The 27,441-nt window shown below is 37.4% G+C and overlaps 1 protein-coding gene across 11 annotated transcripts in view; it reads left to right on the top strand.

Annotated features, from left to right (window-relative positions):
• Positions 1-27,441, top strand: part of ralgapa1 (Ral GTPase activating protein catalytic subunit alpha 1) — a 93,151-nt gene that overhangs the window by 27,039 nt on the left and 38,671 nt on the right. For 3 of the 11 annotated variants that reach the window (XM_048190865.1, XM_048190864.1, XM_048190868.1), the window contains exons 17-31: positions 1,553-1,693; positions 3,126-4,364; positions 8,585-8,724; positions 10,118-10,331; positions 10,417-10,593; positions 11,822-11,974; positions 12,099-12,292; positions 12,416-12,514; positions 15,656-15,811; positions 15,890-16,018; positions 16,174-16,299; positions 19,673-19,731; positions 25,289-25,397; positions 26,079-26,189; positions 26,279-26,347. In XM_048190865.1, coding sequence (XP_048046822.1) covers positions 1,553-1,693; positions 3,126-4,364; positions 8,585-8,724; positions 10,118-10,331; positions 10,417-10,593; positions 11,822-11,974; positions 12,099-12,292; positions 12,416-12,514; positions 15,656-15,811; positions 15,890-16,018; positions 16,174-16,299; positions 19,673-19,731; positions 25,289-25,397; positions 26,079-26,189; positions 26,279-26,347 — 3,116 coding nt within the window. The remainder of the gene's footprint in view (positions 1-1,552; positions 1,694-3,125; positions 4,365-8,584; positions 8,725-10,117; positions 10,332-10,416; positions 10,594-11,821; positions 11,975-12,098; positions 12,293-12,415; positions 12,515-15,655; positions 15,812-15,889; positions 16,019-16,173; positions 16,300-19,672; positions 19,732-25,288; positions 25,398-26,078; positions 26,190-26,278; positions 26,348-27,441) is intronic. The other 8 variants (XM_048190866.1, XM_048190874.1, XM_048190872.1 and 5 more) reach the window with 6 other exon arrangements.

Here is a 27,441-nt window from a genome sequence, read left to right as displayed (position 1 = left end):
TTCACAATATTACTGTTTTTTACTGTATTTTTAATTGAATAAATGTAGCCTTGGTGAGCAGACGAAACTTCTTTTAAAAACATAAAAAATCTTAGTGGTTCCAAACTTTTGGACTGTACTGTATATCACTTTCTAATGGTCAAAATGGGAAATTCCTGATCACGTGGATTCCTGTTGAAATGACTGGATTTCAGTTGCAGGAATTCGCCGAACAGTGGTAAATTTGACTGCACCATTAGACTGCATCACAATTTGCATACTTAGTATGTACTCTTTTGTCAGTAGTACTTTTTTTTATATATATATATATAGTAACGTAATATAACATCATAACATAAAACGTTTTTTGATACCACATACTCGTCTATTGCATAGGAGTTAGCTTCTAGCTAAATTCATTATTATTACTACTGCTAACATGTTCATACTTAACATTGTGAGGTCTGCATTCCTCGCTGCTTTTCTACAATTTAAGTTAAATCGAATGCACAAACTCCTATTCTATAATGCTAGGGATTGTGGGTAATATTACCCCAAAGCACATGCACTGATGTACACTTAATACACTTGGGGTTGGTACGATTTTTTTTGTTTTTTAAAGAAGTCTCGTATTCTCACCAAGGCTGCATTAATCAATAGTGATATTGTGAAAACTAAAATAATTTTTGCTTATTAGTATGATTGAATTGGATCATGGAAGGTCAGCAGCAAAGGCATTGGTTAATAAAGTGAGATTAAATACATAAAGTATATTTAACGTAAGTGCAGGTTCGCGTAATATACTGAGTTTGCGTTTCACTGTTTTTATTAATTTTGTGGAATACTGAATCTGTTTTTGTGCAAATGAGATTTGAACTACAATAACCATCATGTTTACACACAACACTTCGGCACTTACTCACGATTTCTCTCATCATGGGGACAGGAAAGCTGTCAGTCAAATAATGGGAAATCAAAGTAACTTGCGTTACTTATTTGAAAAAGTAACTCAGATATTTAGTTGTAAATTAAAAAATAATGCTTCACTTTACTAGTAACTTGAAAAAAGTAATCTGATTACGTAACTCGCATTACTTGTAATGCGTTACTCTCAACACTGATCCTATGATCATGTAAATTTATAGTAAATAACACTAAATCTCGCAGACTCCATAGTGTGTATAGTATGTAAATAGAAATGCTGCCTTAGGCTAAAAAAAAAAGAGCCATGTGACTAAACCAGAACATAATAGAACATCTTTAACATGCCATTTTTCTCTTATAAAGTTAACAGTCTAGATTTTCCAGAGACATGATGTTCATGTGTTCACCAGTCAGTGCTGATTTAAGATGCACTGATAGGGTCATTTCTTTACCTCTTCTTTGTGATGCTCACTGCTTTCTGCCATCACTTTCTCTTTTTCTCTCTCTCCATCATGTCTTTCTCTTCCCTAACGCCTCCTGTGTGTTCCTCCATCACTCCTTATCTCTCTCTGCCCCATTTCCCTTCTCTGTCCGTGTTGTTGTCATTCTTCTCTTTTTCTCTCTGGGTGTGTGTGTGCGTGGTCTGTAGCTCTGCGTAGTTGTTCTACGGGGGACAGTCTGCTGTCCTCAGCCTTTATCCGCAGTGCTAAAAGCGCACCTGTCCTGATCCACCCCGTACACCCTCTCCTGCCTGATTCTGTCCTCACTCCCCTAGCTGACGAGCTGTCAGGTAGAGCCCTCTACGCCCATATCGGCACTCTCGCCTCTGACTGCGTCCTGGCCTATGGATGTGCATGTATACGTATGTGTGCACACTTCCTGTAGTTAGCAGCACCATCCTGTCACTTATATTGTTGCATGTGTATAGTGGTTTTCATGTAATAAACCTGAATGTTTTTTTCATTAGTTTAATGTGGAAGATTCCCTTCTCATTCTTCATTTCTTTAAAGCCTCATGCACTTATGTAGTTGCTTTCTGTTAAGATTAATCAAATGTTAAGAAAGATTTTGGTCACATTTATCCCCAATTTACAAGAATAAAAAGTATGTTATATTTTGCTTAAAGAAAAAAAAAAAGAGAGAAGAAACCTATTTTATCTTTATTTATTTTTTTCAACTTGGAAATTTAAGGAATTCCAAAAGTGTAATTTTTCAAGCCTGGAAAAGTCACAAAATCCTAAATATCACTGAAAAAATGAAGTCAATATTCTTTTTTCCCTTTTTTTTTTTTTTTTTTTTTTTTTTTGGCTCAGGTCTAACTGTGTGTGTGTGTATATGTGTGTGTATATATATATATATATATATATATATATATATATATATATATATATATATATATATATATATATACTCTGTCTCTAAAATTATTGGTAACACTTTACTATAAGATTAAATTTGTTAACATTAGTTAATTCAGTACTTGTCATGAACTAACAATGAACAGTAATTTTTGCAGCATTTATTAATCTAAGTTAATGATAAATAAATATGACATGCTTGGTTCTTTTGTTTGTTTATAGTACATTAATTGAAATATATTAGTTAAATTTATCAAGTTAATTTTAACTTGTGTGTGTATACGCACACTATTTTTTTCTTTCATTTGATTTTGGGGTACAATATGACCCAAACATATTTCTTTTTCTTTGTATGCATTTCAGCCAACAGTCCTGCATGTGTTTTTTTTTCCTTGTCTTTGTGAATATACAGTATTATCTTTCTTGCATCACATTTCATTCAATATAATCCCTCTTCCACACTTTTGAGAAAAAATGCCCTCTACATGGTTTACCTTTGTCTGCATTTCTTCATCATCATGTTTATCTGAATTATTTACGAAAATGTCCAAATGTAATCATGATTACCTTTCTTTTTGCTTGTGATCTGATCTATTTAGTTTAACCTTTGAGATTCAGTTGTAAATTTCATTTTGATTTTATTGTGTTTTACATATACATGCATGTTTTTTTGCATGTAAAATGTGGCCACCGTGGATCAGTTAATGTGATAATACTTTCTAGGTCCTTCCATCATCTCTTAGGTATCTGAAATTTTACGACTTGTTCCTTAACTTGTGTCATTAAGATATTACTGACCATATTAATGCATAAACACACTTGCATCCTTAAAAATGCTGATTGTTGCATATCTGTTCGTGTTCAGACCTGGAGGAACCTCCCATGGTTCAGCGCGGACCGCGGATCCGCCACTGCTCTCAGAGCGAGGAGACCCCATCGTCCGAGGTGTTTTCTGCCTCCGGTGAGCTGGAGCAGCCCCCTCTTCCCCGCAGCAGCAGCGCCTCTGACATCATGGAGCCCTTCATCGCAGAACGGGTCAAAGGTGCACTTCCTGTCTCTGACAGTCCCTCTCACTCCTCCCACTTTACCACCACCACTTCTGAGTCCCCCCACAGTTCCCCAACCCCATACCAGCTTACTGATCCACACCAACCCCCCGACAGCCAGGCATCCCTGGAGGTGGGCGAAAGCATCTATGACCATCTCTGCCAGATGCCAGGGCAGCAGCCTCCCTTTATCCCCGATTGGTCCTGTCCGGCCGCGGCCTTGACCAATCAAACCGAGGGCGAAGGGGAGGAGGATGTCTTCAGCGCTTTTAGGGAGTTTTGTAGCAAGGAGGACGTGAAAATGGAAGCAGGTGCAAATAACAAGCAGGTGCAGTTTGAGGGAAGTGGGGATTGGGCGTTAGAATGGGATAAAGAGATGGAGCAAAGTGAGAAGAATTTTTACGAGTGCTTAGAGCAGTGCAACTGGGATTTGAGTGATAGTACGCAGCCAGCAGAGAGCAGCAAAATCACACAGCTACAAAGGCAGAACGCCACAGACAGGGCTAGCGAGAGCGAGCTTAGTCCGCAGGCTTCCCAGTTTGCACCGAGGCCCAAGCTGTCCCATCTTGACCCCAAAAAATGCCACAGCAGTGGGGTCCATGTCAGCTTCCGCCCATCCACAGAGTCCGTGCAGTTTCACAACCCTCTGGACCCCAAAGAGGCACACTGGAAGACCCGACTTCGCCGTCTCGGCCACTTCAGCAGCCACTCGGTTGGGGCGAGCGGGGCAGCAGCAAAGGGCGTGGGGGAGGGGGTCACCTGTTGCGAAGCGGTTGAGCGCGATAGAGGCTCCATCAGCGGGGCTAGACGTGGCCGACTCGGCCGTCCGACTCTTCGCCCGCGGGGATCCCGCTCTAGGTCTCAGGAGTCAGGTTGCAGTCCCTCACAGCAGCAGCAGGTGGCGCTGTTGGGTGTGTATAAGTCTATGGTCCACGCTCTCTCCAAACCCAAGGCCCAGGCGGCGTCGCCCCATCGTCAAGGCAAAGCGCCCGCCACTGAGGCCCACCTGAAGGACCTGTACACTCACGTAATGGGCTATTTTGGAAGAAAAACATCAGGTGAGGACTTGATCGGCTCGATGTCATCATGGAAGAAAAATATGACCAAAGCGCCTGTGCATTTTCCTTTTTTTTTTCTCTCTCTTTTCTTGTGACTGTTTGATTTTTGCTGAATGTGGATTGAATTGAAGCCTCTTTTTGTATTTTCTTTCAAAGTAGCTCAATTCCAAAAAAAAAAAAAAAAAGACTCCCAAAAGACCAACGGCCACCCACCTGTGGGACGGCTTCCCCTCCTCCTCAAGCTTCTGGGACCTAATCGCTGCTCCCCTCTTCCCTGGATGCTGCATGCGACCTCATGCCTACCTCCCCGCCCTCTGTCAATCTCTCACACACATACATGCACACACATACACATGCTCACTGACACATTCATAAAAACACAATGATCTTTCATATAACCTAATGTTATGTATTTTAATCTATATAAATGTTAATAATGTCATTTTAAAAGGAGTAGAGCACCCAAAATGATAATTCTGGCGCCTTTTTATATACTCATGTTGTTTTCTGTGTGTTTGTTTCCATAATGGGAACTGGGGCTTCAAAAATAACGAAAAAGCACCTTAAAAGTAGTAGTCTTTCTTAGCCTACAATAGGGCTGTGTGGTAGTGACAGAAAATAATATCTTGATTATTTCAAGATATTGGATTTTGATAATAACAATGCATTTTTGTGCTGGTACCTTGGTTGGTTTAGGCCTGTCATGCTTTCATATTCTGTGCCATGGTTAGTTTGCAGCAGTGAATTTGAATAATAACGCTCTATAGAGCTGTTGTCAATCAAATATGAATATTGCAATATGTAAAAATGTAAAAAGCTAAATGACACTTCAAACTAAGAGGATGCATGAATACACGTGTGCACACGCATATATATATATATATATATATATATATATATATATATATATATATATATATATATATATATATATATATATATATATATCTATATCAGTGGCAAGAAAAAGTTTGTGAACCCCTTGCAGAATCTGTGAAAATGAGAATTATTTTAATAAAATAAGAGAGATCATACAAAATGCTTGTTATTTTTTGTGTAGTACTGTCCTGAGTAAGATATTTTACATGAAAGATGTTTGCATTTAGTTCACAAGACAAAACAATAGCTGAATTTATTAAAATGGCCCCATTCAAAAGTATGTGAACCATTGATTCTCAATACTGTGTGTGGATACCTGATGATCCACGACTGTTTATTTGTTTTGTGATGGTTGTTCATGAGTCCCTCTGTTCTTCAGAAAATTCCTCCAGGTCCTGCAGATTCTTCAGTTTTCCACCATCTTTTGCAATTTTGAACCCTTTCCAGCAGTGACTGAATGATTTTGAGATCTGTCTTTTCACACTGAAGACAATTGAGGGACTCAAACTCAACTATTAAAAAAGGTTCAAACATTCACTGATGCTCCAGAAGGAAACATGATGCATTATAAGAGCTGGGGTGTGAAAACTTTTGAATTTGAAGATCAAGGTAAATTGTACTTAATTTTTCTTCCGGGAAACATGCAAGTATCTTCTGTTGGTTCCGAAGGGCAGTACTAAATGTAAAACAAAGATATTTAAACAAAATAAGAAAAAATGTGACATCTTCATCCTGTTCAAAAGTTTTCACCCCCCAACTCTCAATGCATCGTGTTTCCTTCTGGAGCATCAGTGAATGTTTGAACCTTTTTTAATAGTTGAGTTTGAGTCCCTCAGTTGTCTTCAGTGTGAAAAGACAGATCTCAAAATCATTCAGTCACTGCTGGAAAGGGTTCAAATATGCAAAAATGCTTGAAAACTGAAGAATCTGCAGGACCTGGAGGATTTTTCTGAAGAACAGAGCTCAGTTTAACTGCTCAGGACAAACAAGGGACTCATGAACAACCATCACAAAACAAAAAAACAGTCGTGGATCATCAGGTAACCACACAGTATTGAGAACCAATGCTTCACATACTTATGAATGGGGTTATTTTAATAAATTCAGCTATTGTTTTGTCTTGTGAACTAAATGCAAACATCTTTTATGTAAAATATCTTACTCAGGACAGTACTAAACAAAAAATAACATGCATTTTTTATTATCCCTCTTATTTTATTAAAATAATTCTCATTTTCACAGATTCTGCAAGGGGTTCACAAACTTTTTCTTGCCACTGTGTGTGTATATATATAATATGTTTTTTTCAAAGTGAGTGACACTCAATTATTTCAGCTTGCACATCGTCAAAACAACAATTATGATATTATCTCAGACAGTATATATTGCACACCCCTACTTGTGTGGGTTTTTTTTTCTTCATATTAACCTCAACTGTTCCCCATTATGGAAAAAAGCACTCTGAACTCTCTGCAGTACATAATCCTTTGAGTTATACAGTGTTTGGAACTTAAGGATGTGTATATGATGGCAGAATTTTCATTTAAGAGTGATCAAACCCTAACAGTAAGCAGTAGTAGTTGCTGTAGTTGCATTGTTTTGTTTGGCCAGTAGAGGGCAGCACTATCCCTCTCAAAGTGGACTGTTTTCCAAACTAAAGTCTATAGCTTGTGTTATTTTGTGTTAAAAGCTTGCCAGCTTGTCTATAGTGTAGTAGCAGGCATCACCTCTTAGAATGCCTCCTGTGTACAGTTCAGTTGCACAAGCTATTAGTTAATCAGGGCATTCATGACTTAAACACAGCTTGTAATCTAAACTAACAAGACTTCTAGGATTATCCCAAAATCACCAAAGTCACCAACCTACCAAGAGAGCTGTCGTGTTCGTATGATTTGTTTTTAACCTGTGGGTCCCTAACCCTTTGCTTTGGGATGAAGGCTGCCTCCTCTTGCTGTGGGTGGCTCCTCTAATATACTCACTGCTATCTCACTTTAACCTCAGCCACCACAAAGGCTCACTAACTCCTAGGTTTGAACTTCCAGGGTTTGCTCTGTCTCTCTCTCTGTCTGTCTCTGTTTGGGGACTGCATGAACTGTGAGTAACTGCATTGCTTCAGTGGATGGAATCAGTTTTGTGGTTGGCTTCGATTAAAGATTTTGTTTTCTATTTCTGTGTTCTTGTTTAGCATTTTATGAGTTTAATGTCAAAGGATTTTGGTTGTGTTTAAAGGGCAATAGTGTTGAGTTTAATTCACTCAGTTTATCAGCACAAACAAATTTATGTTCTTGTTGATGCTTAATGCAGGTTCAAGCATCCTGTTACTATGTTGGTGAAACAAGATTAAGTTTTTAGCATAATATGACAAACATACACTTCCATTCAAAAGTTTGGGGTCAGTAAGATTTGTTTTTAAAGAAATTAACTCTTTTATCCGGCAAAGACACCTTGATCAAAAGTGACGGAAAAGCCATTTATAATGTTACAAAAGATCTTAATGCTGTTCTTTTGAACCTTCATTTAAATTTTAATAATTCACAATGTTATTTATGTCATGAGACTTCGGTAACACTTTACAATAAGGTTCATTTGTTAAAATTAGATGATGTATTAATTAACATGAACTAACCATGAGCAATATATTTGTTACAGTATTTATTAATCTTTGTTAATGGTTGTTAATAAAAATTACTGTCATTCATTGTTCATGTTAGTTCACAGTGCATTAACAAATGTTAACAAATACAACTTTTGAATGTAATAATGTATTAGTAAATGTTGAAATTAACAAAGAGTAATAAATGCTGTAGAATTGCAGTTCATTATTAGTTCATGTTAACTAATGTAGTTAACTAATGAACCTTATTGTAGAGTGTTACTGAGAGAGAAAAAAACATAAAAAAAAATATTACCAACCTCAAATCTTTGACTGGTAGTGTAAATACATGTTTTCCTCCCAAAGTGACTTATATGATATATATTTTATTTATTGAATGTGAACGGGTTGCTATTATGTTTAAAAAAATAAATAAATCAATAAATAAATAAAATTTAAAAAAAGATATCAAACATGCTAATGTCAAAGCATGAGCAAAAAAAAAACAAAAAAAACTTAATGGCACTGTTGTCCTTTAAGAAAATTGTTTTTTACTCACTGTCCCCAAACTCATATAAACTAATTCATAATTAGTTTTAAGAGATGTACCTGTAGACAGAGACAGACACCACCACAGAGGAAGTCAGCCAGTTCATGCCACTCTACTAGGTCATTTGTGTTTACACTCACAATTTTTGAGAGGTCTCTGTAAAATTACTGATGTGTCGTTCTGTACCTGTTGTCTTAGCCAATAAAGATGAGCTGACCCCAAAGATGAGGCCCATGTCCAACGACGCTGGCAGCAGCAATCCTAATGTCAGTGACCTCATGGACGAGTTCATCCAGGAGAGACTGAGGGCCCGAGACACTTCTGTATATCCACATTCAGTATGCATAGTGTCTAAAACATCTAAAGTCTAGTTAAGGGGTAGTTGATGCATGTGCTTCAAACTTGAACTGCTCATATGGTAGGAAAATTACAAAATTTGCATGTTACTGGGTGGCATTAATTAACTTAGTTGCATTATTTTTAAAGGTGCCATCGGATTGAAAATTGAATTTACCTTGGCATAGTTGAATAACAAGAGTTCAGTACATGGAAATGACATACAATGAGTCTCAAACTCCATTGCTTCCTCTTTCTTATATAAATCTCATTTGTTTAAAAGACCTCCGAAGAACAGGCGAATCTCAACATAACACTGACTGTTACGTAACAGTTGGGGTGAACGCCCCAATATTTGCATATGCCAGCCCACGTTCCCAACATTATGAAAGGCATTAGACAAGGGCAGCCAGTATTAACGTCTGGATGTGCACAGCTGAATCATCAGACTAGGTAAGCAAGCAAGGACAATAGCGAAAAATGGCAGATGGAGCAATAATAACTGACATGATCCATGATATCATGATATTTTTAGTGATATTTGTAAATTGTCTTTCTAAATGTTTCGTTAGCATGTTGCTAATGTACTGTTAAATGTGGTTAAAGTTACCATCGTTTATTACTGTATTCACGGAGACAAGACTGTCGTTATTTTCATTTTTTAAGCACTTGCAGTCTGTATAATTCATAAACAACTTCATTCTTTAAAAAATCTCTCCAACAGTGTGTAATGTTAGCTTTAGCCACGGAGCACCATCAAACTTATTCAGAATCAACTGTAAACATCCAAATAAATACCATACTTACGCGATTAGACATGTTGCATGACGAACACTTTGTAAAGATCCATTTTGAGGGTTATATTAGCTGTGTGAACTTTATGCAATGATAGAGTCGACAGCTCTGGGGGGGGCGGAGAGCGCGAGCAATTATGCCCCAAAATAGGCAGTTAAAAAAATTATTTAAAAAAAAATCTATGGGGTATTTTGAGCTGAAACTTCACAGACACATTCAGGGGACACCTTAGACCTATATTACATCTTGTAAAAAAACGTTCGATGGCACCTTTAATATAATTTATAACACTATATGATTGCATAAATGAACAGCCCTGATAATTATAAAGAAAAATATACTGTTTATAATAGGTTTTGGCACTACAAACTGTAAGGAAAGTCAGCTGAATACTGCATAATTTCATCTACTGTGTAAATAATCCAATTTTTCATTCTGTTCTTGAAGATGTAGTTTGAGACACATAGCATTCTGCTAATTATTTATACAATAATTTAAATATATGTAAACGAATATAATATCTAATAAATGAAAATTTAATTTATATACAATACTGTTAATATATGTATATGAGATATGATTTTCTTATGTTCTTTTTAGAGCATGACAAGGCGTGGCAGTAGCCCGGGAAGTCTAGAGATCCCCAAAGATCTACCAGAGCTCCTGAACCGCCAGAACGCCACGCGCCCTGCAGACGACCCCGGTGTGCCCTCTGAGTGGACCTCCCCAGCCAGCGCCAGTGGAAGTGACCTCATAAGTTCTGACAGCCAATCAGATTCCTTCAATGCTTTTCAGTATGACAGCAAGTTTGAAAGTAAGTGGATCAGAGGTGTTTAACTTGAGTTGAAAGAGGCAAGCTTGGAGAGAGGTTGGATATATATGCATGTATTTGTGTGCAGATTTCAGCTTTCCCCCAGATACGTGCGCTCTGGCCTCTGTGGATCAGGATAGTTTGGGAGGAGCAGGGCAGACAGCAGAGGAACAGGAGCTTTCCAGTCTCACAACGCTCCACATCGACTCCGAGACCAGCAGCCTCAGTCAGCACGGCCTGTCTGCTGACACGGTCACCATTACTGGTACGCTCTCTCACACTCATGTAAGGGTGTTGTGGGCTGGTAACTGAAAGGTTGTATGTTTGAATTCCTGGCATCACTGTAAGCAACTATCTAATTATCATTTTAAGCGTAACAGCCTAATTGGATTATTAAACTTCAAAAGGAAAACAAACGCATGGAAATATTGAGTTCTCTTTCGAATTTGATCAAACAATCACACAGAATTAGGCCAAAATGTCAGTTTTGTCAAGTATCCTCATAAGAGCAGTCTTAAATGTGTTAAATAACGTCTTAAATGAACTTATAGAGTATTGAGAAAATGAAATGCACGTCAGATCTGTATCATGTTTGGCAGCGACAGGTCTTAAAGTCACTAGCAGCCTAATAAACCAGTTGCTGAGATGGTTGCATTGCAAGTAACAGATTTTGAACTGCTCAACAAACTCAATTTCAGTGAAGACAAGCAGCAATGAGAAATGCATTATAACAGGAATCTTCAAATCTGGCCCACGAGATCCACTTTCCTTCATAATTTAGCTCTAACCCTGATCAAACACACCTGAGCATGCTAATCAATGTCTTCAGGATCTTTAGAAAATCACACGTAGTTGAGTTTGATCAGAGTTGGAGCTAAATTCTGCAGTACATTGGCCCTCCAAGGCAAGACTTGAGGAACCCTGCATTGTACTCTAATAGGCAAATAATTCATCAATAGTGGTTCCCTTGGGCAATTAACCCAGATTGCTTTCATTTTTATTGCATTCCATACTCACATGAACAGCATCTCTGAGCGTATTTTCAGGCACACTAGGGTGTTATTTGGTAAATCCCAAACTATCCAAACTAGCCTAACCAATGAACATTCCCCATGATAAGTATTCTGAACATTTCTTTGGAAAAAGCATCTGCTATCTGATTCCTTGCTACAAAACCCATTTAAAAACAAACTCTAATATCAGTCATACTTTTTCAATATGCTGTTTTACTGTTAAGGTGATGATAAACAGAGCAACTTTTTGAGTAATGTTGCCGAACAATGTTGCTTGATCACTTTCTCATTGAGAATTGGCAACAATTTTCTATCTGGATAATTTAGATCGAAATTAGTTGCTCATTCTCAATGGGAAAGTGTCTAAGCAACATTGCTCAAAAAGTTGCCCCGTGTATCATCACCTTTAGTGATGCATTACAACATATTGCCATGTCATGTTTAGAGATCTGAGAGCTGATGCAGTTGATATTTCCTCAGGTTCTGAGAGCGCATCTCCAATGCACTCTCTAGGAGGTTCCCGATCACAGACACCGTCCCCCGCCACGCTGACCGCTGAACACGTCCAGCATAAAGACCTGCAGCTGGATGAGAAAATGCACCACTCTGTGCTGCAGACCCCTGATGACCTCGGTAATGAACATAGATAAGAGATCTTTCCTTCATCAGACATACTTGACTAAGTTGTGCAAGCTAGTACACTATCTGTTGAATCTTTGACATCTTTGTAATGACCCTGCTTGATTGCGCTGTTAAGAAACCAGCGAGTTTCCGACCGAGGACTGTAGCGTGATGGCTGGCGGCACTCTGACCGGCTGGCACGCTGACGTCGCCACAGTGATGTGGAGGAGAATGCTAGGCATTCTGGGAGATGTCAACTCCATCAAGGACCCTGAGATCCACGCACAGGTCTTTGACTACCTCTGCGAACTCTGGCAGAACCTGGCCAAGGTGAACACATACACGAACAAACACACTCTCATGCAGAGTCCTTCAGGGTGCTCTGAAAGGATGATTTACAGTGCAGTTACTAATCAAATTCAAGTTAAAACAAACGTCCTTGTGTCTCTGTAGATCAGAGACAATCTCGGGATCTCCCTTGACAACCAGTCGTCTCCACCCCCGCCAGATCTTATTCCACCTCTGCGTATTCTGACTCCCTGGCTTTTCAAAGTGAGTTTATCAATATTTTATCTTTTTAAGCAAATCCACTTTACTGTTTATCTGAACGGCAAAGACACTATTGACAATAAAAAAAAAAATTTTAAAAAAAAACTTTTACCAAATTTTCTATCTATCTATCTATCTATCTATCTATCTATCTATCTATCTATCTATCTATCTATCTATCTATCTATCTATCTATCTATCTATCTATCATTGGTTTGTTCATCCATCCATCCATCTATCAACCATCGTTTATTTTAGCATTTTATCCATCCATCGATTATTTTATCATTCTAAAATAATCGACTAAAGATTTTTCTGGTCGACTAGTAGTCGTTCATTTTAAGCATTAGTCGACTATTCGCATGTTTATTAGTAAACATATAAATCATAATAAAGAGCCTTTAATGCCTACATAGCTTAATTCAAGCGCACACATAAAGCTTGCCACAGCGCACCGGCAGGAGTAATGATTATGAATGCTTTGGGGGAAAACAGCAAGGAGACTGCTTTAAAGGTCCTGTTTTTCGTGGTTTTTTGAAGCTTTGATTGTGTTTATAGTGTGCAATATAACATGTGTTCATGTTTCGTGTGTAAAAAAACACAGTATTTTTCACATAATTTACTTATCTGTATACCGCTGTTTCCACTGTCATAAAAACGGGCTGATGACTTCCTTGTTCTATGAAGTCCCTCCTTCAGAAATACGTAACGAGTTCTGATTGTGCCAGCGGTTCCTGTGTTGTGATTCGACAGCTCTGAGCGCACCGTGCCCGGAAAAGTCACGCCTCTTACCATAACGTGGAGATGCATGCGCTCAGTGTTATTGTAAACATGTCTTTAATTTTACCCTATCAATTTGAGCCGGAATCAGACCCGGTGATTGGACTGCGGGATGAAAATAACAGCGTTTCGACGACATGGCGACAAACACACTCTACAAACGCAACTCTTGTGTATTCCTGTGGGCGGAGGTTAGTCAAAAAACTGTTTTAGTGACGTCATTAAAGAAGGAAGTAGAGGGATGTAGTCCAAACTGGCCGTTCGATGTAGGCGACTTCTGTTAAATAAAATATCTCGCTTGGCATTGAACTTTGAGCTTTAAAATTTTACAGATTTTATTTATACTCTAACAACAACATTACACACTAACTAAAGTTTGAAACATGGGATCACGAAGAACGGGACCTTTAACATTTTAATAATTAATTGATAAACTAGTCTTTTCTGTATTTTCGGCTGCAGTGATGAAGTTGACGATGCTGACCCATCTCCGCATTAGTCGACGCACATAGGCTATATATTTTTCATGTCTGTGAGGCAAGTTTACATAAAGTTTCGGTTCTTTCTTTTTTCGGCATGCTCAAGTTCACAGAGAGATGGCAGAAATCGCACCCTGCTTGCTTTAATTATTTTATAAAAGCACAATGTTTTGTTGTTATCGTGAATGTACACAAATAAAAATAGTGTTTACAGATTCAAAAGATGTATTACTCTTATCTGTATGATGACCAAAAATGGAGTATTTTAAGTGCAAGTGATCGCACCGGCGCCTCCATGTTAGCCATCATGCAGTGAGCGCGTTACTATTCAGCTTTTACACTCCACACAAACACTTGAATAGCCCACATTTTTCCAGGTTAACGGTAAAGTGAGCGGCCAAGTAAAGTTGCTACTACTTGCAGTACAGTCCAAAAGTTTGGAACCACTAAGATTTTTAATGTTTTTAAAATCTGCTCACCAAGGCTACATTTATTTAATTAAAAATACAGTAAAAAACAGTAATATTGTGAAATATTATTACAGTTTAAAATAACTGTGTACTATTTAAATATATTTGACAAAGTAATTTATTCCTGTGATGCAAAGCTGAATTTTCAGCGTCGTTACTCCAGTCTTCAGTGTCACATGATCCTTCAGAAATCATTCTAATATGCTGATTTGCTGCTCAATAAACATTTATGATTATTTTCAATGTTGAAAACAGTTGTGTACTTTTTTTTCAGGATTCCTTGATGAATAGAAAGTTCAAAAGAACAGCATTTATCTGAAATACAAAGCTTCTGTAGCATTATACACTATCGTTCAAAAGTTTGGGGTCAGTAAGAATTTTTATTTTTATTTTTTTGAAAAGAAATTAAAGAAATGAATACTTTTATTCAGCAAGGATGCATTAAATCAATCAAAAGTGGCAGTAAAGACATTTATAATGTTACAAAAGATTAGATTTCAGATAAACACTGTTCTTTTGAACTTTCTATTCATCAAATAATCCTGAAAAAAAATATTGTACACAAATATTTTGTACAATTGTACACATTAAATGTTTCTTGAGCAGCAGATCAGCATATTAGAATGATTTCTGAAGGATCATGTGACACTGGAGACTGGAGTAATGATGCTGAAAATTCAGCTTTGCCATCACAGGAATAAATTACTTTGTGAAATATATTCAAATAGAAAACAGTTATTTTAAATTGTAATAATATTTCACAATATTACTGTTTTTTACTGTATTTTTAATTAAATAAATGTAGCCTTGGTGAGCAGACAAAATTTCTTTTAAAAACATTAAAAATCTTAGTGGTTCCAAACTTTTGGACTGTACTGTACATGTTTCATATGATAAGCTATATTTTAGGTCGATGAATAAGCGTTTGGATGTCCGGCCCGATGTACTGTATTTACCACTTGGACCAGCTGTTAATGATCTGTCCGTCACATCTATCGTTCTATCTATCTATTGTTTGTTTGTTCTGTCTATTGTTGTCTATCTTTCTGTCTATTTATCTGTCTATTGTTCATTTGTTCATTCTATCTATCATTCTGTCTACCTTTCTGTTTATCTATCATTCGTTCTGTTAGTTCTGTTTATCTGTCTGTATCCTATCTTTTGTTCTATCATTCTGTCTATCTTTCTGTCTAGCTATTTGTTTGTTTGTTCAATCTGTCTATCCGTTCGATCTGTTCTATTTGTTGTTCTATCTATTCAACGTATCTTTCGTTCTATTGTTCTTTCTGTTTTTGTCTATTTAATTACTTTGCAACTTCAGTCATGGGATTAATAAAATAAGCCAACATTTCATAGAAGTAGTTCTCTGTGATCTAGGATCCGATCATAAAGGTTTATTTGCTGTCTGTGTTTAGGCCACTATGTTGGGCGAACGATATAAGCAGGGAAAACTCCACGCCTACAAGCTCATCTGTAAAATCATGAAGAGGAGACAGGATGTTTCACCCAACTCTGACTTCCTCACGCACTTCTACAACATCATGCACTGCGGCCTGCTTCACCAAGACCAGGTGTGTTTGCTCGTACCTGGTGACCATGTGGGTTAAAAACTTTGTACTTTTGTTGACCTCTTCCTCTTTGTCTCACAGGACATTGTGAACACCATCATTAAGCACTGCTCTCCACGCTTCTTCTCTATTGGACTGCCGGGAGCCACCATGCTAATTCTGGACTTCATCGTGGCAGCGAGCCGTGTAACCGCCTGCTCGTCCCTCAATGTGAGAAACCACTAAATTGCTTCCAGACATCACTGCCCCCAGACATCACTGCCCCTACACACGCCAATGTCTATGCAGATGTGCTCACAAATGTCACGTCCACTGTCTTTAACTTTGTAGCTTTTGTCTTTCTCTCCTCTCCATCTTTTTCCCAGGCTCCACGGGTAGAGGCTCAGATCTTGTTGGGTTCCCTGGTGTGTCTCCCAAACTTATACAATGAGCTTCCTGCACTGCACCCTACAACAGCCGAAATCATCATGACGAAATTCACAGATGTCAAGGTATTTTTTTATATATAAATACAATAAAGAATTACATTTAAAAAAAATGCTTAGGTCAGGTTGCATGGATGCATTTGTGAGGTCAGCTGTTTGTCTACACTGTCCTTTCTATAATTTTATAATATGGAAATAAATAATATATTTGCGATTCTAGCGATTAATCGATGATCGATTAATTGTCGATAATAATTTAATCAGTAAAACTTGTTGATGGCCAATTAAGCAAGGTGCGTAGTTTTGGGGTGCATGGGCTCATGTGTGCAAAACGTGCAAGAGACACACGAGGGGAAAAAAGCGAGCGCCTTGTTAGGGCTGTGATGGGTAACAGGGCTGGACAAATAATTCACAATGTACAAGTTACATTTTTAATAGCAATAGAAATTTAGTTAATAAGTCAAGATTAATTTCTTCACAAAGATAATTATTTCATCATACACCAGGCTGTGTGCTTTCAGAGGGCTGTGGGACACGAGCAGGGCAGAGCCCATCTCTTGTCTCATATCTTCATGTTTTCTTTCAATATTCCAAAGCAACTGAGAACATTTGTAAATGGTCAGAAAAGCGAAATATATCTTCCGCACAAGCACAACATGATGTGAAATTCTCCTATTATGGAGTGGCATGCTAAATAAATAGATATAAAAAAAATATATATTAATAATGTGTTCCAAATGTGACTTAATTGGTGGCCACAGTCCACGTTTCATTAATTTGTTCCCTCATCAAATTAAAACTAAGGTTATTACAACGTGGCCATGATTTACTAAAATGAGGGAACAAATTAATAAGTTGTGGGAGTTGATTCTTAATTTGTGGCCATGATAGCTTTCAATTTTTCCCCCACATGTCATGTCCAGGGTACTGTACTGTTCAAATAAATTTGATGTGCCTTTTTCATGCTGACCTAAACTACATAGTTATCTTTGAGATCATTTTATTTTAAAGGGTTAGTTCACCCAAAAATGAAAATTCTGTCATGAATTACTCACCCTCATGCCGTTCCACACCCGTAAGACCTTCGTTAATCTTCAGAACACAAATTAAGATATTTTAGTTGAAATCCGATGGCTCCGTGAGGCCTCCATAGGGAGCAATGACACTTCCTCTCTCAAGATCCATAAAGGTACTAAAAACATATTTAAATCAATTCATGTGAGTACAGTGATTCATTATTAATATTATAAAGCAACGAGAATATTTTTGGTGCGCCAAAAAAAACAAAATAACGACTTATTTAGTGATGGCTTCACTCTTGCTTCAGGAAGATTCGGAGCACAAATGAATCAGTGTATCGAATCATGATTCAGATTGCGTGTCAAACTGCCAACGGCTGAAATCACGTGACTTTGGCGCTCCGAACAGCAGATTCGATACACTGATTCATTTGTGCTCCGATGCTTCCTGAAGCAGTGTTTTGAAATCGGCCATCACTAAATAAATCATTATTTTGTTTTTTTTTGCGCTCCAAAAATATTCTCGTCACTTTATAATATTAATATTGAACCACTGTACTCACATGAACTGATTTAAATATGTTTGTAGTACCTTTATGGATCTTGAGAGAGGAAGTGTCATTGCTCCCTATGGAGGCCTCACGGAGCCATTGGATTTCAACTAAAATATCTTAATTTGTGTTCCGAAGATTAACGAAGGTCTTATGGGTGTGGAACGGCATGAGGGTGAGTAATAAATGACAGAATTTTCATTTTTGGGTGAACTAACCCTTTAAGTGGTGATAATGATAAATTGCAAACATTGTGTTTGTTTTAAAATACAATATAACAACGAGCAACATGATAGGCTACCATTAAAAAAAAAAAAAAACGCATTCAGCGGTCTCCATGACAGGATATGAAACTATACAGCCAACAATAACCTCTGTTTAAAGTAATATGATCCCAAATGTAACAACGGCACGTTCACTTCATTTTATTAAATGCTCATAATCACATCAAGATTTTGAGTGGCATTTGCACATTCTGTCATGCCAGGGACTATTTAAGCCACTGAAGTGGACGCATCTTGCAGTATTAAGGTTTACGATTAATCAATTCATTGTTCCTTAATTTAAATGATGATCAATAATGGGACAGATCATAAATTGACATTTAACAAAGTTACATACTTTAATACTGACTAGTTGTTCAGACAACACATCAACTAATCAGTCTGGGAAATGATACGCAGTTTTGTGAATCTTTCCGACAAATGTCTTTCCTCTGACATTTCATGCAGCTATATTGGACCACCAACCTTCAATCAGGGCTTCCAATGTGCTCGTATATCTGTAGTCTCCGCTTAACCTCCGATCCACTGCCTGCCCTTATGTAGATCCAAGTGGCTGAATGTATGCCACTCCAACGGTTGTTTAGAGTGCAGGGAAATCTGCTGTAATTGTTCCTGCTGGCACTAATGTGCTAATGGGCGATCAGCAATGCAGGCTGCATTGAGCTGAGCTCCACAGGGCTGTTGTTATTGTGTTGCCGTGTTGTTCTGTGCGACAGTAAGGATCTAATACCATGCAGGGAAGCGTCCGTCACTCGCATGCAGAAATTCACATGATGGCATCTGATAACCAGGAGCAGGCCATGAATGACAAGGCTGTGGTTAACCCGATCTTTTTGTGCGTGTGTGTGCGCGCGCGTTCACAGATGCTTCTTTTCCAGATGGTTGGATATGTCATGTTCCGAGTTGCCAGATTGCTGGTTTTATGTCAGATTTTGTGTCTGTTGTGAGCGGTTCTGATCATTATCTGTTTGTCTGTCTGCATTATCTCACTCTGTGCATCTGTGTCTCTGGTGGGAGTGTGTGTGGTATTGTGTATGTTTCTGCGTGCAAATGTGAAAGTCTATGTGGCTAAGAAATGGGTGGCGTATAATCGGACTCTCCCTAGATGGAATGAAAAGGATCGGTATCAGGATGTCGCCAAGTCTTTGAACAGGATTTTATTTATCCTGTATTTTCATTGACACCCATTCAGAATTGTTCACGTGTTATGGCAAAGTCATTTTTTTGACCCCTTTCAAAAAATATATCTTTTTTAAGGAAATTAATACTTTAATTCAGCAATGTATCACAGTTTCCACGAAATATTGAGCAGCACAACTGTTTTTAACATTGATAATAATAAGAAATGTTTCTTGAGCACCAAATCAGCATATTAGAATGATTTCTGAAGGGTCATGTGACACTGAAGACTGGAGTAATGATGCTGAAAATTCAGCTTCCTCTGAAGTTTAAAGTGTATTTTAAACCTTTAAGGTTTAAAATGCACTTTAAACTTCAGAGGAAAAATATATAAATAAAAAAAAAATAATAAAAATATGTATGATGTGACCCCTTTAATAGTAGTTCTTTTGTTTTTGTGTTTCAGGAGCATATAATCAAGCACATCCTGACCTCTGCAAGAGATGAGCCTTCTGCACCAGCAAGGTACCAATCCTGAACACCAACACCTTGACCTAGTCATAGCTGTTCCTTTGCAATTATCAAATTTACTCTGACACAGACTGCTGTGGTGCTTATGTAAACAACAAAAGTTTGAATCTTGGCTCGCAATGTTTCCTATTCCCATTTGCACCTCACTTTCCACATTTCCTCTCCTAAAAATATCCTGTACCAGGATTTTTGACCAAAAAAAAAGATTACTGTAAATTAGCTCACAAGCTAATTTAGTTCACTTAGCTCACAAGGCAATACACGATATTGGGTTCACGAGAACAAGACAATATTTTAACACTATTTTTAAAGGTCCCGTTCTTCGTGATCCCATGTTTCAAACTTTAGTTAGTGTGTAATGTTGTTGTTAGAGTATAAATAAAATCTGTAAAATTTTAAAGCTCAAAGTTCAATGCCAAGCGAGATATTTTATTTAACAGAAGTCGCCTACATCGAACGGCCAGTTTGGACTACATCCCTCTACTTCCTTCTTTAATGACGTCACTAAAACAGTTTTTGACTAACCTCCGCCCACAGGAATACACAAGAGTTGCGTTTGTAGAGTGTGTTTGTCGCCATGTCGTCGAAACGCTGTTATTTTCATCCCGCAGTCCAATCACTGGGTCTGATTCCGGCTCAAATTGATAGGGTAAAATTAAAGACATGTTTACAATAACACTGAGCGTGTGCATCTCCACGTTATGGTAAGAGGCGTGACCTTTCCGGGCAAGGAGCGCTAAGCTGCTGTCGAATCACAACACAGGAACCGCTGGCACAATCAGAACTCGTTACGTATTTCTGAAGGAGGGACATTCATAGAACAAGGAAGTCATCAGCCCGTTTTTATGACAGTGGAAACAGCGGTATACAGATAAGTAAATTATGTGAAAAATACTGTGTTTATTTACACGTGAAACATGAACACATGTTATATTGCACACTATAAACAATCAAAGCTTCAAAAAACCACGAAAAACGGGACCTTTAAGAAATCTTCAATGACAAACTATATGACTGGAAAAATAGTAATTTATTTGACTGAAAGTTACAAAATGAAGAAATGAAAATTCTGTCATTAATTACTCACCCTAATGTCGTTCCACACCGACCTTCGTTCATCTTCAGAACAGAAATTAAGATATTTTTAATGAAATCCGAGAGGAATATGACTCGTCCACCGACACTTTCAAGGTCCAGATAGGTACTAAAGACATCGTTAAAACAGTCGACGTGACTGCAGTGGTTCAACCTTAATGTGCACAAAAAAAAAAAAAAAGACTTTATTCAACAATATCTTCTCTTCTGTGTCATTCTGATACATTGTTTATGTCCAGCACTTCCAGGTTCTACATCAGAACACCGACTCATTATTTGCCGGCTCCTGCGTCAGTATCACACACATACATCGTGCTGCTCACGTGCTCAGCTTTTGCCAATATTGAGCCGGCATTCGGACGAGCCGGCTGAGTTTGTGTGGACCAGCATTTACTGTGAACGGAGCTGTTGCATGGAAATAAATGAAGTGTCATGCTTCACCTGCAGTGCATATATTTATTTAATTAAATCCCAGCATTTGTGATTTCACAATAGCAGTATGCTATGTTATGATTTTAATTGGTTTTAATATGCTGATATCACAAGACTTCTTTTAAAGGTTCTCTAAGCTATCCTGAGCGGAGTAACTTCCTGTTGACGTTCGAAGTGTTGTCAAACAAAACAGAGGCTAGCTAGACCCTCCCTCTGCCTCCTCCTCCCCTCCCATCCGTGCTTCCTGAAACAGTCATGAACGCACATTTAAAATCATTCTTGTCGGTTATTGGCTGGAGCATGTTTATTATGATTCGTGGTCCAGGCTGCACCAGTTTGTTTTTGTTGCCGTTTTTGGAGCTTGTGGCGACTACAGAGACCGCGTTTTTTTACAGTGTGTTCAGGGGACAGGCAGCTAGCGGATAGTGAGGAGATGTTTGCTGTATGTGACAAAAAAATGTTTTGGCCTAAAAACACATGACATCGCTTAGAGGACCTTTTAACCTCGACGAGAAATATCGTCACATTTTAATGTCGCAAGATCTCGTGGCACAAGATCTCTTCACATCCATACTGTAAATATCAAAATGGCTAACATGAACACTCAGATTATACAGAGAATATTCTTTATACAGAACAGACAGTAAACATATAATGTCATTGTACATTAAAATACATTAATGTCATAAACATAAATCTTATTTTAAAAGGTGATTGTATCATTAATTCATTAATCATCCCATGTTGTAGCTGGTTTAGTAGCCTTACTCGTATTACAATAGCCTTGCTTCGTGTTTTAATATTAGAATGTTTCCAGGTCAGTGCATACTCCTTGTTATATTTGGTTTTGAAAAAGAAACAAGCAATCAAGCCCCATGCCAGACAGATTAATAGCTCTGTACATTACGCACAGTGTTAAACTGGTGTGGGGCTATATGTCTGGTCATATCTAGACAGATTAGGAGTAGTGTCATTTAAAGTAATCCAGTACTCAGTAGGATTAGACTGGATCCTTATGGGGCTCAAGTCATTAGAAGCCCCCATAACTCCTGGTGGAAAAAGTTTGGTTGTTTTTGTTTTTGTTTTTGTTGAGCTGAGGAAAGCCTTAGATCATAGAAGGAGCAGACAGGAGGCAGGGTTAAATATCTGTGGCCTAGTGGTTAGGGAATGAGCCCAAACACATTGAGCTGGGGACCTCAATTTGAGTCATACTTGATCTTTTGAAACAAGTTTCAATATACTATAAAAACACCTTATCTATCTATCTATCATCTATCAATCTATCACTAACAGGCTGTTATCTAGCTAGTTAGCTAGCTTGCTAGCTAGCAAAAGGACAATCAAACATTTTATATTTAGTACAAGTTTTTAAAATATTACAACATTTTCCATGTTTTAGCGGTTGTACCGAATGACCTGATGTTTCGGGACATGTGTATGAGCAAGTGAAAACATGAATTTTTCAAATAGTTAAAAGAGAGTTAGTTACTTTGCTTCATGACCATGTGGTTCTTTCTGAATGATGTCACATCCTGTCACATGATACTGACCGCATGACTTGATCCAAAATGATCCCTTTATATTGGTTACTCCGAATGACATCAGTGAAATTTTTTTTTACCAGACATTCTTTCTCATAACAAAGCAATGACTTCTACACATAATTTTAATAAAATTTTGAACTATGTTGATATATGATGTTATAAATTCATGCCAGAATAAAAAATATATACATTATTACATTTTAAGATATTTTAATCACAAATGAAATGGCTGTATTGGCCTTTGGACGGTTAAACAGAAGGACCTTTTGACACTTCAAAATCTTTAAAATACATTTATATGTAGCAAAATATAATTAATATAATATAATATATTATATAATTTGGATTCAATAAAAGCGATCTAGTTGTCCTACCTTACAAACTTTGGATGTCATATCTTTGTTTTTTATTATTTGTGTGTTTTTATTATTTATGTTTTTTACTCATACCTCCAAAACACTACTTTTCAGGAAATGGAAAAAACACTGTTTAACCGTTAAACAAACTTTCATGTGTCATTATGTTATTAACATTTTACCAAAATCAAACTCGCATTCGACTGACAGTTTGAGGATGCAATGGCGTTACGAGGTTTAGTCACATGCTCTATTTAATATTTTTCATTGGTTAGATATTTGCAAAAATCCACTGACAGACGTAAAGGGTGAAAAAAAATGATGAGAAATGGAGATGCAAGGTTTCCGCCCAACAGCCACGTTATATTAGAGATGCACAATTCTGGATAAATTGAGAATCACTTTTTTTTTCTTTTTTAAATATTGAATTGGCAACTAAACAAAAAAAATTACTAGATGTTCTGACAAAATGTTAATTGCTGCAATCTAGTTAAAAACATTTTTGTTTACATGCGCACCAGTATGCTGGTAACTCGCAAAAATCGGCTTATTGAAATAACCTGTTGTCCGGGTTTACATGCAAACCAATAACCCATAAATGCAAGTAAACACCGTTTACAAGACTTTATTAATAAATCAGGTTATTTCCTGGTAGTGACATCAAAACGTAATAATTCGCGTATATGACTCTGAGTTTTCCAATTTGTCGGATGTGATGTTAAATAAAGCATTCATAACTGATGAAGAGTATTACAACATGTCAGCGGGAAACTTACTGACTCATATATAATCCCCCCCTGCAGTTACAGAAGCAGCATTTTGACTGTACCACATATTCTTCTTCTGCACGGTATAAGAACACATTTTTATCATTTTTGGGTCAAGAAAGAGTCTTGAGTTAGCGATATATTTCCTCCTCCCAGAGCTTGCTCTGTCTTGATTTGCTTAAATCTGCAGTAAAGATGTTTTCCTGACGCATATCACATATACACACTTAAACAAACCAACAGAAAGCCGGTTACTGTGTTTACATGCCAGGTGAAATCAGGGTAAGGGGCAAAAATCTAGCTGTGACAATTGGAAAACAGGTTAATGGTATGGCTATCAAAGCAACCTGGGCTTCCATTATACCTGAGCAGTGCCACAGGCTGATTGCCTCCATGCCACGCCGCATTGATGCAGTAATTCATGCAAAAGGAGTCCCTACCAAGTATTAAGTGGATAGAAATGAACATACTTTTCAGAAGCCTGACATTTCTGTTTAAAATATCCTTTTTTTTATTGATCTTATGAAGTATTCTAATTTTTTGAGATAGTGAATTGGTGGGTTTTTGTTAAATGTGAGCCAAAGTCATCACAATTAAAAGAACCAAAGACTTAAAGTACTTCAGTCTGTGTGCATTGAATTTGTTTAATACACGAGTTCCACAATTTGAGTTGAATTACTGAAATAAATGAACTTTTCCACGACATTCTAATTTATTGAGATACACCTGTAAATGTGCTTACTGATTCACTCATAAAGACTTCAATTGTTTCATTCCTGGATAAATCGTTTTTGAATGATTCACTGACAAATATTTTTTTTTTAACAGTCATTTGTCGCCACCTACTTGATACAGTCTTTATTTGAAGCAGTGTTTATATCTGAACTAAAAACTTTTATCCCAGTACTTCTGTGATATACACTATATATAAGACACTTTATATAAAGGCACATATATTACAGTTGTGATCGGTAAGATCTTTTTTTGCTAAGAAATTATTACTTGTATTCAGCAAGGACACATTAAATTGATTAAAAGTGACAGTAAAGACATTTATAATGCTACATAAATTCAGTGTGTGCATATATACACTATATGTTCAACTAACTTATACCTATATATAAATGACTTTTTATTCATTACATTTATTTTTATGTATATTTATATATGTATTTTTATTTATTTTTTTAATGCTAACAAATGTTTTGGCATGTCAAACTTTCTACATGGCAGATGTAAACATTTCCATTTCCAAGTATTTTCAAAGGGATTGTTCATTTTCTGTTTTGTCTCATTTCATTTTTTTATCCATTTATTTTACATAAGATCTAAAATTATCTCTCTTTCTTTTTTTCAGGTGTGTGGCACTCTGTAGTCTGGGTATTTGGCTCTGTGAAGAGCTGGTCCATGGCACTCAGCATCCGCAGATCAAAGAAGCGCTTAATGTCATCTGTGTTACTCTCAAGGTAACGGATGCTTGGTTATACAACAAAATATACATGTATTCTGCTGTTAAAGATTGATTATAAACGGAACAGAAGCATCTGTGTTGTGAAAGAACCTTCACTGGCACTGTAAAGTGAGCACAGCAGAGAAATGATGGCATTGCCCTTGGCCTGAGTCTTCTGAAGCCGTTCCTGATGCCTGGGCTCACTGCACTGGCACAAGTGTGTTCTGTTCATCCAGAAGAAGATTATTCCATACTCCCTGCACCCACCCCTACCAGCCTTCCTAAATCTGGACCGTCAACATGTTTGGCTTCTCTGCTTCTCACAGACAGAAGGCTAATCCACTGAAGAATGTACGCTTCAGAGAGTTCGAGGAATTATTACATTTCTGTCTGAAATGAAGGCTAGGGCCAACAGACACACACACATACTCAAACTGTGGTCCAATCAGAAAAGCCTGTTTGTGATCAGGTCGATTTTATTGGCTTTTCTGAGAATCTGTTGTCAGTGGAGGGTTAGACGTGAGGGTCTCTCTCTTTTGGGTGCATTCCATGAAGCAGAATTAGGCAAAGACTCATCCCATCTTAATCAGCTCAGATGAGGCCTTACAATGCAATTTTGTTGTTTTGCTCCATGCATGTCTGAGCACATGAAAGTTGCTGATTGCTTCTGTTCTAACCATTAATACCTTCCTTGCAGTTCTCAAATAAAACCGTTGCCCTGGTGGCCTCGGACATTTTGCACCTGCTCATAAACTACGTCGACGAACTGCAGAAATTCCCGCCTAACACTCCAAAGAAAATAGTGGAGGTAAAGTCAGTCACACAGCAAGTGAGCTGAATGTTAAGTTAAGCCTGATTGTGATTATAGAAAGTAACATTAATTTCCTGCTTTTTTAGGTCCTTATTGCAACCATCACTTACCTTCTTCCAGTCACGGAGTCCTCCCCTCATGAGCTGGACAAGAGGGTATGTCTCATAAACATGTGCACCCCAAAACAATGAAAGAACACACTCATATAAATGTGAAATTAATGTTTTTTTTTCGGCCAACAATTTATGATGATTTTATGATGAGAGAAAGTATACCTAAAAAGGGAAATTTTGCTCACCTTCATATCTTTTCAATTCTGAATATTGTTTTTTTTCTTCTATTGAATACACAAAAAGAGTTATTTTAGAGAATGTACAGGCTGTTCTTTTCAATACAAAGGAAGTTGTTTGTATTCTACTTGTCCTGGTCCCATACCATCTCACTCTCTACATCATTTCCTCTCCTGTGTGCTTTCTTCTAAATAAAAAGTAGAGGGTGTTAACACTTTGTCCTAGCTTGATGCAACATATCAAGTAATTTTCCTGTTCTTAACTTCATGACTTGCACCCTATGTTCTAAGTCTAAGCAGTTTGATAGCTTTGTGTGGGGAATACACTGAAATTGTGCCATTCTGGTTTTGGGTGACATGAGGTTGATGCTGAATTGCATGTACTGTCCTTTAAAATTGGTCACCAGACTGTCTGACTTTTCACAATTATACACCAGAATGTAATTTCTATATATACACATATATACAACTGTTTTAAAGGTGCCCTAGAATTGAAAATTGAATTTACCTCGGCATAGTTGAATAACAAGACTTCAGTAAAAGGAAATGACATACAGTGAGTCTCAAACACCATTGTTTGTTGAAAAGACCTCCATAGAACAGGCGAATCTCAACATAACACCGACTGTTACGTAACAGTCGGGATCATTAATATGTACGCCCCCAATATTTGCATATGCCAGTCCATGATCGAGGCATTACACAAGGGCAACCAGTATTAACGTCTGGATCAGCACAGCTGAATCATCAGACAAGGTAAGCAAGCAAGGACAATAGCGAAAAATGGCAGATGGAGCCATTTTTTTGTATTCACGAAAACAAGAGCCATCGCTATTTTCATTTTTAAACACAACTTCATTCTTTATAAATCTCTCCAACAGTGTAGCATTAGCCCCGTTAGCCACAGAGTGTAGCCTCAAATTCATTCAGAATGAAATGTAAACATCCAAAAAAATACTA

The sequence above is a fragment of the Megalobrama amblycephala genome, linkage group LG5, assembly GCF_018812025.1.
Source record: "Megalobrama amblycephala isolate DHTTF-2021 linkage group LG5, ASM1881202v1, whole genome shotgun sequence".
In the NCBI taxonomy this organism is placed as follows: Eukaryota; Metazoa; Chordata; class Actinopteri; order Cypriniformes; family Xenocyprididae; genus Megalobrama; species Megalobrama amblycephala.
The sequence above is the reverse complement of the archived record's forward strand: the minus strand, read 5'-3'. Positions and strand labels throughout refer to the sequence as shown.